Source organism: Rhipicephalus microplus, chromosome X (genome assembly GCF_043290135.1).
Source record: "Rhipicephalus microplus isolate Deutch F79 chromosome X, USDA_Rmic, whole genome shotgun sequence".
Taxonomy (NCBI): Eukaryota; Metazoa; Arthropoda; class Arachnida; order Ixodida; family Ixodidae; genus Rhipicephalus; species Rhipicephalus microplus.
Window position 1 is genome coordinate 106,569,094 of NC_134710.1, and position 14,817 is coordinate 106,583,910.

Genomic DNA, 14,817 nt, shown 5'->3' on the forward strand with positions numbered 1-14,817 from the left:
CAATCAATCATCAATCAGATTACTCCACTGGTGGAAAGATTGTCCGTTACATTCACTGAAGCCAACCCCGTGTTTCTTTTTTTATAAGAGGTGGATTTATATATATATATTTTTTTGAAAGTCATGAAAAGTGACTTTTGGTGTTTCTGGCAGCGAAAACATGAGTGGTCTGACGTACTCGGTCCTGTGACCGTTGATTGCTGTAGGTGGTCAATAATTTATTTGTTAGTATTAAAATATTGTTGCTCTCTTTATGGTAAAAGGTATTACTCCATAAAAATGTGCATATAGACCTGCTTCAGTAGTATGCATCAAAGTGGTGCTGCCTTTGCTTGATGTAATGATCTCATGCTCATCAGCGGGTTTTGAGAAACTTATGCAACCATGCATGCAATTTCCAGGTCACTAAGATTTCCCAGCGACATAGTTTTCCTACCTACACTTTGTCTCAGAAATGAGGGGCACGTGCTGCTACTTGGCGTGATATACATAGGAGCATTTTCGATAACTCGGCTTGGCTCGTGTACCAAGAGTGTAGCAACACTGGGAAAAACCACCTATGACGCAGGCACAGGCAACCTTGGGTGCAGATGCATGCAATGCAGTACAGATACATGGGAGGTGTATAAAGCCATATCATGTCATTCTACAGCTTATTACTTTCAAAAATAGTTAAAGAGCTCGAAATAAAAAAAACATAAAGCATAGTTACAGGAATTGCTGCGAAAGCAGAATCACGACAGATTTCACAAATAACCAGAAGGGCTGGCCGCATTGCTATCAATACTAACTCAGCATTGCCGAAGGGAAAGTACATCTGTGTTTAGAGCCTTTCAGATGGAAAAACACTGCTCATAAAATAACTAAGTGCTTTTGGGAGCTGTAGCTAAGAGCCCTATGAGGGTGAGTTTTTGTCACGCTGTAAAAAATTGAGTTGAGAAAGATTCATTGCCAGTTCCTTCAAGTGCTCTTGCTTCATCCACTTAAAAGTATTTAAAAAATGGATGATTTTGGGCCTGTCTGAATTCACAATGTCGTTAGCTATACTCATTTTGGCTGTGGCTGTTTATGCTTATCTACTAAACCTGTAAACATGCTTTAGATGTGACTTGGAAGTGTGGCAGCTTGGGCTAGTCGGTATGACATGACGATAGTTATAGTGCGAGAACAGGACGACGACAAAGAGACAAGGAGTCCTTCAGGCCTTTCTTGTCTCTTTGTCGTCGTCCTGTTCTTGCACTATAACTATCGTCGTTATCGTTAGATGTGGCATTTCACGTCAAAATATTAAGCTTGTTTGAATATCACTTTCTTGGTTCGAAGCTTTGTCCAGGTGGATCATAATTAGTACTGAATAATTGTGAGGTAAATTCAAATGCTAGCAAGGTTTGGATAGTAGTAGTGTTTTGTTATAGGTAATGAAATATTTCACACTCTAAAATTTGCTGTACTTAGACTGAATAAGCCTGTATAACAGCTTTTAAGCATTTTAGAAAAATTATTGGGGTGCAGGTTAACATGCACACATTAAACTATGAAGTGTGGCATTGCAAAGTGTGGCATTGGGAAGCAAAGCGGGTCTACTGTGTTGTGAAACCACCTTTTCAGGTGTGTTACGTGCCATAAAAATATGCCTATTCGTTTGTTTTGAATGCTTCAAAATTTTGGAAATTTTAAAATTTCATGTCGAAGCGAACGAGAATATTGTCATGGGTTTGTGACGTAGACGAAGGGAGCAGACTATAGGTGGAATAATAAACTGTTTATTCAGGCCGAACTTGTGGCCACGTAAAAAAAAAGTTAGCTTACACCAAGACACTGGCACTGATAGTGGCGAGCAGAGCCTCGGTCGTCAATCAACTGACAAGCTGCGAAGCGTGTTGACATTTATACACTTGCCATCGAACATTCTAGCGTAATCGCTAGTGGCGACGTAGATTTCAGAATAATGTGAAACGCTCACGACGTGGGCATAATCTCAACAAAATGATCTACGGCAGCCCTGAAGCTTCTCGAACACTGTAGGCGCAGATTGCGCTGAGAATCGCGTATAGCGTAACAGGGTGATAAGAAAACTTGAGGAAGGAACGTGGCAATGTTGTGATATTCATTCGAGCACTTTTTGCACGGGGTTACAAAATATGAATCATAGTGAGATGTTACACAAGAAACATAGGTGCCACAAGAAAAAATTTTCTACATCTTTCCACTTGGTTTTGTTTTGTTTAGCCCAAATATTAACAATTCTGGTGCAGGTACTATGTACTTTCTTTTCACAATAAGGTTAATCCCGCAAGCATTTTGCATGATGCTTTGAGCTGTTGGTGATGAGATAGAAATACCTCGCACTATAAACATAAATGGCATGTACTAGCAAGGCAGAAGTCTATGGAGGTATTAAGGCTGGAGCCGTGAGGTTAAAGCTCACTTGAAAAGTACTTAAAACGGCCCTGCATCGTTTTTTTAGCGTAGTGCACTATCAGGAAATGTTGCTAATCAGTAGTCAGGTCTCCTGAAAACTTGTGAGCATTGAATATGGAATTTTATATTGAAAGCAGCAAAAACTCTTTAAGGTTTTTTTTCGCAATGCTGTCACAAACTACGCAGCAAATGGTACAACAGGTATTGACTAATTTCACAAATGATGATCTGGCAGACAATCTTGGGGACCATGTGCTGTGTTATGTAGGTATTCTTTATACTATGCCATGGGTGGCCACCACCGTGTGCGTTTACATACCCGTGGTCTGAATCAGAAGTACGGGGCCAACACATTTACAGAAAAAAAAAGTGAGAAAAGAAAAGCAAATGCCTCAGACGATCATGCATGGTGACGTAATTTTTGGGCGACATGTTCTCCTCTTGAAATCTAACTACTGGCATGCTTATGGGGATGAAAGGAAAAAATGCTCGCCTCGTGCAACAACTTCTATTGTGTTTGATGGATTCAAGAAATTTTTGTGGCGGGAAATTCAGGCGGGGCAGCGTACTCCAATGTGAACGTAATATTATGATTACTCAGGAAGTTGTCACAAGCTCCTTCAAGTAATTTAATATAAACTAAGCGAAATGCAATTATGTTAACTGTTATCAAATTGGAAGTATGTATGTGTAGGTATTACGATAGGCATTATATAATGGAAACAAAAATGTATATTTCATGTGGTTTATCCTGCATACTCATTGTTTTGGCTCATCACAGAGAAATGACTGAATCAGTTAGGGGCAGAAAATATAAGTGCCATTTATTACCTTTAACTTTTAAGGGCTCAGCAATGCCACAACCTCTGCATAGCACTGTGAAGCTGTTACGTAAGCCCTCCAGTTCTTCGCTATATAGCATCAGCATTCATGGCAAATGGCTTTGTTGCACAACGCAGGGCACTGCCATGTTTTACCGCATGCTCCCAATAGTGTCTGAAGCCACCAATAGTACTGATATTCTGTAGGTCTTATTTTTAAAATGTAAACAGCTTGGTTGGTTTTCTTGTAACCTTTTCATGACTGGTGTTGTCTGTGCCAATGATATGTCACTTGTATTGTTGTGTGTATTGCATGTAATGTACTTGAAGGAATTATTTGTCTCATGAGTGTAGAGCGAAATTTTGTGAAAGCGCAAAGATAGGCTGTATGCAGTGGTATCACTTGGCTGAAGAGAATAGCTGCGGGTAGCTGAGAACTAGCACTCATACGTTGGTAATGTGTAGTGAAGTCATATAAGGCTAAAATATATTCTTGGTCCACTTGTGCAGGTAAATTTCACTATATAATTTTTCATATTTAGCCTGTAGACAGGTGAATCTGGCAAGTCCCTATATGTGCTGTAAAGACAATATGTACTTGCTTTTGCAGGTTTATTTTATGTGTTTGTGCCAGTAGATAAGACCATCTGGCTCCTCATGGTGGAAATATGTGCAGCCCTCTCTCTTCTTGCTATTGCCCTTCTAAGCCACTTGCTCGGTTTTCACTTATTTCTTGGTAAGTATTTGTTTTCATGGCCGTTATTTAATGTTTCTGTCTACATAGAGAAGTTGCTTGTAACATTTAACTCTTTTAATGTGATGCAGCTTTCACACTTATCTGAAGTATAATGATTATAGTGTTCGATCGTCAAATTTTTGCTTGTGCTGTTTGATTTATGGCAGAACAGTTTTGATGTGCCTGGTGAAGAAACAATACCTGAAATTTTATCTCGTTATGTAGTGGCTCATGATGGAAATCAATACTGTACTAGCATTATGTACTTGGCCACTTTCTACCTTCTTTTGGCAGTTTTTATTTTATTGGTTACACTTTCACGAACTGCAACATCTGCGAATTCTTTTGTTAGAAAAAAAGGTTTGAGAAGTAATGCCCCAATACCACACTCATTTGACATGCTTCATGAAAGGTGTTCCAGGACACTTTTTTTTTGCTTTTTTGCTAGAAGAATGACCATTCATTGCATTGTGCAAAAGGCGTAGACCCTGTAAAACACTGCCGAAGCCAGCTACACATTATGGCATGGTAGCCAGAACTAGCCAGGTACTAGATGGCACCGTTTAAACATTCTGTACCGGCCACAAAGATATGGCTGTTTTAGCGCAACAAAAAAAAAACAAAAAAAAGGGGAGTGAAGGGTAGTGCAAGAACAGCCATATTATTGTTGATGCATGTACAGAAACATGAGCCGACTACCCCTGCAAAGGGTACTTATAGCCCACTTAAACATCATTGCAGCACTTGTTGGGAAACTATAAATCAACACTTGTTGGAAAACTATAAAATATCATGAGTTCTCTGCAATGTTATCATTATCCTAATTTACTCTAGTTACTATAACATTTTCATTTCTTATTTTTTTTGTCTTTTTTCAAACGAAAAATTCACACTATTTCTGTGCTTGTATTTACCTATGTAGAAATATTCATTTTATAGTCTGTAATTTACTGTAATTTATCCTCATCTGGTTTGTCTTGTACGTGTCATAGCTACAGTATATTTGTACATAAAAAAACTGTCAATGCACTTTTACTATAAACTATAATACATTAACCCATAATTATACCATTGAAAATGGACTTTACTTCATGTGCTCAATTTAGATGTTTTCAATGGAGTGTCAACTCTTTACAATCGAATCTCTGACTCTCTTTCTAGTATCGTGTGTCATGGAAACGAGAAAAAAAAAAACATGTGAGAGGAAATAGGATTTTTATTTTTGCTTCTGCCTTTTATTCCCAAACCTTTCATTGACATTTAGGCAACCTGCGAAAATGCTCACTTTCTTGGGTGCATTCTTTGACTGCTGGTGCAAGTTTCTGTTGTGCCCACTTTTGTTTTATGGCCATTCCAAAATAGCACAGTCTTTGATGCTTCGACTGGAGAGCTTGTAGAGGAAATGAGGCTTTCTATTAAGCCTTTCCTTCCAGACCAAATATGTGGATAGTTCCACTTCTAAGCACAAGACGTTATGTCTCTCACCAGCTGTGTGATCAGACTCCAGTGGTACTGCAAATATCAGTGCTCTTACTGTTCCTGCTTCAGCTGCTGCATCTACAGCTGAAGGGACAATGAGAAATGACCAGTGTAGACTCTAGCTCGTAGAACTTGATTACTTGTTGTTGTTGCCTTGCGTGTCAGCGGAATGGTAGCTTCCACTGCCGTCGTCATCTTTGGTGCTGGATTCATTTGCATAGCTATCTCCATCATATAGTGAAGACGCATAGTTTAGATCATCTTAGCTTTCGCTAAAAGCATAGGAATTATCTGCGTAGAAGGCTCTAGGTGAGACAGTGGCCATACTTCGCGGCAAGTACCATGCTTTTGAGAGCACTAGAATGCTCCTAGGATTTGAGCTAAGTGCTGCACAGTAATGTAAAAGAAAGCCTAAAGTTTAGTAAAATAAGATCATTTATTCCTCAAGAGATGGTACTTTATGCATTGGAAGAATGCCCATGCAGCACAGTGGGACAACGCACGTAATTGTAAAAAGCGCTTATACTGTACAGCTGCATTGTCCCACAGTGTTTTTCGTTGGTCTGCATACAAAACTGCTTCTAACTGCTTCTAACTTCTAATTCAAGCGTTAAAACAAGCAAAACACTCTTTCCTTACTGTTACTCTTCCATCTAATTTGCAAACTAATGTTAAGAAATTTTTTCAGGTAATCAAGCATTTTTATGATAACTTAATTTTATTAAATAGCTCTAATGGACAGCCTATTGCCAAAGATGGTGCTTCAATTCATCTCAATAAAACATTTGTTTTAAACTTTTCACTTACTTCTTATAAACAACTTCCTGAATTATGTAACTATGATTACGATGCCTTATTCCCAGTAATAATTGATACACGTGGCATTGCTAAACTTATTGATAAACTTTACTGCAATAATTCGCCGGGCTTTGGCTCAATGAACACTAAGTTTTTAAAAAGCACTTCTGTATATAGCTCTATTATACTAACAAAATTGTTTCAATAATCACTCGACACAGGCGCTTTACCTTATCAGTGAAAGGTTAAGAAGGTGATTCCACTTCATAAATCAGGTAACAAAAACTTAGCAACCAACTATCGCCCCATTTCTCTTACCAGCACCTGCTGTAAACTTCTAGAGCATATCGTATTCAAAAGCACCGTCAATTTTCTTGAAAATAACACCTTTTTTTCTCCTTCACAACACGGTTTTAGGAAATCATATTCATGCGAGACTCAACTCGTATCTTTCACTGATCGTTTGCATCAAATTCTGGATCGTTCATCATGCACTGACTGCATTTTCCTAGGTTATTCAAAAGCATTCAATAAAGTCTATCGTAACCTTCTCATCCACAAATTACAAAACTTGAACATTGACCATAATCTATTAATATGGATCTAATGTTTTTTTTCTAATCGCTTACAATACTTTACCACGAACGGCTACAATTCCACAATGTCCCCTGATGCCTCGGAGTGCCCCAAGGGTCGGTTCTCGGTCCTTTGTTGTTTTTAATATATATATTATTCATCTACCCTGACAAGTAACTTCTAATATACGCCCTTTCACTGATGATTGCATTATTTGCACAGAAATCACTTCAGACAATGATTGTAGTTGCCTACAATCTAATTTAAATAAAATATGTAGCTGGTGTAATACACGGCTCATGGAATTAAATACCAACAAGTTTAAAGTTATGTATCTACCTAGGTCACCTAACTCTTCACAAGTATGCTACTTAAATAACCTTTCTTTAGAGCAAGTAACCTGATACAAATATTTAGGAATTCATATTGCATCCAACCTTTCTTGGGCAATACACAATAACTACGTCGTTAACAACACAAACCACCCACTTGGCTACCTCTGGTGAAACTTTTTTCATACTTCGGACTCTTTAAAACTATTACTCTATAAAACTTTAATCTGCCTGAAATTAGAATGCTTCAGCTGTTTGGGACCTTCATAACACTAATCTAATTAACACCTTAGAACTAGTCCAGAATAATGCAGCTCATTGTATTTTTTCCAATTATAATCAAACTGCCTGCATAACAGTCATGAAAACTAACCTATCACTTTCATCTCTTGCAGCCTGGTGCAAAATTTCTCGTTTATCATTGTTTCATAAAATATTTCACCACCCAACATTGCATGACACGCCTATTCATTAGGTTCATGTTGCTTCTAATAGCACAAACACATTTTCATTCCTAGGACGTCGCTAAACACATTCATTCCTAGGACGTCGCTAGAGTGGAACCACCTTCCCCTAGACATTGTGTCTATTAGTGATAACTCCTTGTTTGGTATTGCTATAAATAACATTGCTAACTATAATGCGTTTTATTCACTCAAATATATTGCATGTCTATTTTTCTTGCATTGTTTTATTTTTTATGTTTTTCTGCTTGTATTCATTGTATAATACCTTCACTTTATGCTTTATAATGTTTTTTTTATTTATTTTTTTGTATTACATCCTTTACCTATGCTGTACAAACTTCTTAATGTCACCGCTCCCCTCTTTAATGCCTTGTTTGGCTCTGAGGGTACAATAAATGAAATGAAATTAAATTGAGCCACTAAAAAGCTTGTTGTGCATTGCCTGATAACGGAGCATACGACTGTGTTGTGTTCTTGGGAGGGGCTTGAGGATAAACTGCAGACGGTGAAATACTCGGGGGGTCTCTGGATCTAGTAATTGTTACTAAGAACTAAAGCCACATTGCTCAGCAAACCAGCTAGGTTGCATTAAAACTCATGGGATGTTTTAGGTTGCAGCTTGTACGTATTCACAAGACATTCTTTTTTCTCCATTTTACTAAAAATAAGTGTTACTACAACTGATAAACTGTTGCTGAAATCGTGTTACAGAACCTTTGCCTGCGTGTAACACCTGAGTGTTTGAAACCTCGTACTTTTAATATGCCACACGTCACACATCACATTTATGTAGATGTTGACTATGTGTGCCGTGACTGTTGCGGACATGCTGACTGCACAGCATATCAGGGCATTTTTCAGAGTGTTTGCTATAATGACTATTTTGTTTGCTGCCAACTCTTTGTCAGCAAAACACCATACAGCAATATTAGATACTGCAAGATCAGATGCTCACAGATGTGCACAGGAAGTGTGGCGTACTTATTCTGCCAGGCCCATGCGACATATGTTGTTGACACAGTGTTATTAAGGGTATATTGTATTGGGGAATGGGCAAAGTAAATGTATGAGCTGTAGACATTAGACATCGTGTAGCAAAAGTCTTTGACCTTTTCTTTCTTGAGTCAAAGCAGCAAACTCTAGTCCAGGCATCTTAGATTTTTCTGGAAAGAATGTACAGTCGTCTAATGTCCAGCAAATCTCACTCTTAGATCTACAAACTGGAAAAGCGCTGAAAGGCAGGCTAGTAGGTTTGTTACTCAAAAGTTGGAAAAACGACGCAAACATTGGACAAAGAAACAGGAAAGCACTATTCCTCATGTCATCTCCCTTTGTCCTGTGTTGGCCTGCTTTTTCAACTTTTGGATTTAGACATTAAAACTGATTGTGGACATCACAAAGAGATCTGTGGTTTACTGAGCTATATGGATAATGTAGGTGAGAAAAGAGATAGCTGAGAATGTTTCCCATCTTTGTTTATTTTTCTTCAAGCTTGTTATAGTACTTGCATGTGCACACAAAATTTTTTAAATGGATAGGGCTGTAAACATTTTTAAAAATTTGTTTATATGCATAAATATTTTTCATTGTTACAGCATTCAAAGGACTGTCGACCTATGATTATATTGTTCTCAAGCGTAATGCATCTTTCCATGGAAGCACACCAGTAGAAAAGAGGAACTTATTTTTGAAGTGGTGCAAGAACAAGGTAAGCTGACTAATGTACTAATGAGGTACAAGTCTAAAATTTCACATGCCCATACTTGATAGATAAAGTACCATGCAGTAGTGTTCTGCTTCTTTGATTGATTTAAATGGACGTATACATTGCACTTATAGATCAAACTTTACTTTATTCCATTTGATAAGAGTAATACATTTACAAAGAAACCTTAGCTTATTGAAATTGATGAAGGCAAGACGCTTTCAAGGAATAGGATAAGAGTAATACATCTACAAAAAAACTTTAGCTTACTCAAATTGATGAAGTCAAAAAAACTTTTAAAGAATTGGAACACAAGTTTAAATGGTTGTGCAAACTGCAGCACATATTTTTTAAGCATGCAATTGTATCTGCTAAACATATCCTTTTTTGAACTTTAAATTTTTCAAGTCTCAGCTGACGGATGATTCCAGAATCGCTTGTCAAAATTTTCATCGCATTCAAATAAACAGTTTATCAGTGCTCAATTTTCTGGAGTACAAATAATCTTCAATTGAAATGGAAATTTCTTTCATCACAACTTATGGCAACTTATGTTTCAGTATAGAAACCCTGCTGTGTTATTTTAGCTTCATTTTCTCTCTTAAGGTAGTAGTTACAAAGTTACTTATAGAAGAAGGGACAAACAATTTTACAGAGATTGAGTCTGTACTGATGGAAATTTCATGGCTCGCAATGTTGAGAACAAGTGTGGTTTTATTGTAGGGATGAGCAAACATATTTGAGGTTCAAAGTGATTTCAATTAGAACAATCAACATTTTTGTCAGGACCTTACTAACTTACACAGTATTTTCAAGAATTGGAACCAAGGTTTTGCTAATGTCACTTTTTTGGTTCAAAGTGGTGTGCGAGCAAGTTCAAATAATTGGAGTATTTGAATAGTAATGGGGCACAACTTATATGTGATAAAATATGTTACATTTTAAAATTTGTTATACTTAGTGTGCATATAAGCCCATATAGCACACTTTAAAACTTAAAAAAAACACAATTAGTCGTGGTGGAGGTAATATATGTACCCTAGAAGTGAAGCGTTGTGGCGATGTTGATTTTTTTTGGATAGTTGGTTTCTTTGCCTAGCTGCAGTGAAATGCTGCAGTGAAATTACGTTATCAAGGGAGTTAGATGTGGTCAAATATATATCTATTTGTTCGTTTCGAATACTTCGAAATGTCACAATCATTTAGATTTGTGTTGATGTAAACTTGTACACTGTAATAATAGTTTGGATATTTAACGCACTTGAATACTCACCCCTGCCTATTTTATTGCTTAAGGGGAGATGCGGGTCGAAAAACGCCAGTTTTTTTTTTCAAAATTACTCATCTTTTATTTTTGCCTGTTTTGATAAGATTAATACCTATACTGTTATGAAAAAAATAATACAGGTCGAGATCTAACTGGAAATGCTTTAAAATTGCATCTAAAGAGCACAAGGTGCCTATTAAAGGTTGAAAGTGTACAGTCTTCGAGCACCTTGCCGCCGATAATGCACCGCCGCTCGCCATTGTTGATCGCATGAGTCGAAGATTCGAGCCTCACTCTTCAAATACCGACAGTTTCTCTCACTAATGCAGCACAAGAAATAATAAAAAGAAGCACTCTTCTGCGTGTTTTTTGAGCGCCGCGACTGGCTTATCACATGGTACGAATCGGGGACCGCCATTGGCCGCTGTGAAACCTATTATGTGCTGTGATGAAAAACTATTTGACTGGGTGAAACCTAGTAAAAACTAGGTGAAACCTAGTATGTGCTGCGAAACCTATTTGCGGTGTCAATGTCTTGTCGAGCAGCACAGCTGAACAATGCTTTTCTCGTGTAATTATGTCCATTATGAATGAAAAAAAGGCATCGCTTGCAAGTGAAAGCCATTGTGCGGCGCGCCCTGTAGGAATAAGTTACGAGCAGCTAGTCCGATTTGCGGCAGTTGTTGGCTTGCAAAAGCCAATGCATCAGAAGTCATTCACACCCGTCAGCCGGAAAATTCTTGATGTGGCAATGGATGACGTCAGCGCCAATCTTGAGAGGTCGAAAGAGCTCGCAGTGAGAGAACTTAGCAGGGACGACATTGCCATTATGTACGACGGTATGTGGCACAAGCCTGGCTGCAAAATGGCATGACACTGGACTTAGTTTCGATTTCGCAGTCCTGTCAAACTTCTTCCTAGCTTGCAGTTGGCACAAGGCTCTGCTAGATGGAGCGAAAGTTTGGCAAGCGTTTATGGCCCTGTTTGTGAGCGAAATGTCTGTGATGAGTTGGCTCAAAAAAGCCGAGAAGGACAAACTCGTGGTGCTGGTGTATTTTAGTCGCAGTGGCCACTACAAGAAGGATTGTTCTTTTTGGTGTGTAAATTTCATCTGATTTAATGATATCTTTCATAAATAAAAACTCAATTTTAACTTTAAAACTCGTTTTTCTCAAAACACAAATTTTGCCATTTTTTCTAATGTGCCCCTCCTTCTTTGGGCACTTCTAGTGCTCGGATCTGCATGAAATTTTGCCCTAATTTTTTTCAAAGTATGAAAAATGCAATTATCTAGTTTAAATTTCAATATTTTATTGTATAATAAAAAATTGTATGTATACCTTTACTAGGGTAAGTGAAATATAGACTTTTTGCGTCTATTATTTTTCACACGTATTACATATTTTGTATGTGCTTCCTAATTAGTTATTTGCACTCTACACTTTATTTGAAGCATTATGAGCTATGAATGGTAAAAAATTACAGAAGTTTAGGGATGAAAAGAGGGGGGGCAAAAGGGTTAAGGTTTTCACTTTGTCATGTTGCAGAGCTAAAAGTGTGTAACTTGCAAGAAAACTAATTATATATTTGAAATCAGCATAAAAAGTTCCATAAACAGCTCAAGGTTCATTGCTCTAGGGTGAATATTAAACAAAAAGTGTCTTCGAGTAGCATCTCCCCTTAACACCTATTTCAAGGTAGGTGCACTGGTGTCTCTTATACCCATTTGTCTCTTACATCAGTGTCTTTTATTAAGCCGTTTGGCTGTATATAGGTATTCTCAAGTATTAATTCATCAGTGAAGCATAAACTGTTGTTCGTCTTTAATGGTCATTGAAATGAAAAATTGTACATTTATATATACATTGAAATTCACAAAAAAATTATGTCGGGTCTAACTCTGCAGTAAAACTTAAATTCATTCCTTGAAGACTATGCATGTTTTATTGCTACATGAATACACAGGCTTCTGCTCATTTTACGCTATTATCTATAAGTTCACCACACTAGTTCAATAAAAACACATGCATTGCACTGTCAAATGAAAGTCATTGGTTTAACATCATTCGCAACACACTTGCCGCTTGTGTTTTACGTGCGAGTGGGTGTGTATCTAGGGCCAGCTCACTGGCTTCAAATTCGGTGAATGAAGGAGAAAAAAGGCATAACACACAGGGAAATCGGGCGCGTGAAATACTTTGTAAAACAGAAAAACTATAGTGTTTTTATAGTAAAATGTCACTTGAACAAACATAAGTTGAACATACTATTCAGTTGTACGAAATTTTTTTTAAATCCCTCATAAAAGTGCCATTGGAACAATTGGTATCTGATTTCAATTTAACAAAATTCAGTGTAGAGCAGTCTTCACCTCTACGAAAATATTTCATGGCACCTTCTAGTGCCCCCTAGGTCATGTTGGTCGCTTCATCAAGTGCAAGCTCCCTTTGTGTAGCATAGTTTTGCCATGTCCTTTGTGATCAGCTCCATCAAAGGTGCACCACCGGAGCTAATTGTGAGGCCACAATTGCCATAGTGACAGCTGCACAACCAGCTACCGCGTGATTGTTATCATGGGTGGCAAATGGAGGCACATGTCTCTCGACGAAAGGCTGGATATTTCGGGTAGAAGCACTGATGCACTTGAAGATACTGAAGTCCTTTTCTGCCCAGCAGGGTTGTAGCGAAGAAAGTTCATGAAAGCTTTGACAACTAAACTCATGACCTCTGCAGTCATAAGTGCACAAATATAGCAAAAGATTACTGCATTCTTCACAGAATGCTCAATAAGCATCAGTTCAGATACAAATAAGCAGCACTATAAATTAATTGGTTCAAATTTAGTCTGAACACCAGATCTTATGTTCAACTTGTACAACATAGCTGTTTTAGTGAAGCAAACTTTCACTTTAACAAACTTTTTTCCTAGGTCTGTTCAAGTTCGTTTGAGTGAAATTTCACTGCAACGAGAACTTGGTAACTTGCAGGTATCATTTATTTTAACAAATGATGGTACAGCGAAACTTTGATTGTACATCCCCCAGTTACACAACGACCAGCTTTTTACGATGGATTGGTTTGGTCGCGATAAACATCTCATAAATATAATGTATTAAAAACCTTGGTTATACTACGCAGTTTTACGCCGACCCTGTATCTTGCGACGACATTCCAATTCTGCCCGAAATAAAAAAAAACACCTTTACTCGCATCGAACGTTGACAAAATACTCAGGAGTGCTAGATATGAACAGGGGTTCTCCTCGATTGGTAATTAGAAAAGTAAAGATTGAGACAGGATGTCTTCTTAGAATAGAATACTCTCCTGGCAGTTCATGCACTTCTGCATACGCCTCGATCGCATGCATATGCAGGGTCTTTATTTCGAGAAGCTCCAACCAGATTACCTTCACCGGGCTGAAGAGCTCATTCCTGAGATCCTAATATTTTCATGTTTTTGGTCTGTGGAAACTTTTCCTGGTCAGCGTACAACTGATCTCCTGCTTTCGTTTGTGGCAGTCACAGTCATCAGCTTAAGCATGCAAAAGGGCATGATGCAGCTATTTTCACCATGGGAAATAACTTTCACTTGACGTCAACATTCATTATTACAGCGGCACATCACTAGTTGAGCTTGGTAAGGCAACAAATTACAATAGCTCAGTCGAGCATGAAGGCATTCTATGCCAATTCGTGAACTCGTGGTTCGTCCCCATTATGTGATGGCGATAGCACTGTGTCTATTTCTTCTGACGGTAGGCTGTTGGCAGGGCAGTTTCGTTCTAATTTTCGTGTGCATGCAATTTTCGGACTCAATTTATTAGGAGAAAGATGCACGTTGGATTCAATATTTTAGAGTTGATAATAAAAATTCTCTCGTACTTGCTTCAACTAAGTAATGCTGCCATTGGCAAGAATAATTTAATCTATCTTCCTTAGAGAATCACGAGGTCGTGTCATGGGCTTATTCAGGTGGTCCATGCCCGTTTCTTTTTTGTTCAATCCTGAATGCCACTGCCTGTATTCTTAGTTTTTCGATTATACGACGGCTTTGTGTGGTTGGTTCCCTGAAAGCCGTATAATCGGCGTTCCACTACTTCTACATTCCATGAGTTCATATTTAGGTTGTTACTACTGCTTCCCCTTCGTGCCTTTGATGAGAAGTCACTGCTGGGAACCACAAGATTCTGCTGTATTATTGCATCAGGTGTTTGAC

General features: G+C 38.0%; 1 protein-coding gene across 2 annotated transcripts in view; it reads left to right on the forward strand.

Moving 5' to 3' along the window:
- The window catches only part of LOC119176272 (palmitoyltransferase ZDHHC11), a 73,963-nt gene that overhangs the window by 10,710 nt on the left and 48,436 nt on the right, over positions 1-14,817 (forward strand). For both annotated transcript variants that reach the window (XM_075877370.1, XM_037427475.2), the window contains exons 6-7: positions 3,853-3,978; positions 9,226-9,338. In XM_075877370.1, the coding sequence (XP_075733485.1) occupies positions 3,853-3,978; positions 9,226-9,338 (239 nt within the window). The remainder of the gene's footprint in view (positions 1-3,852; positions 3,979-9,225; positions 9,339-14,817) is intronic.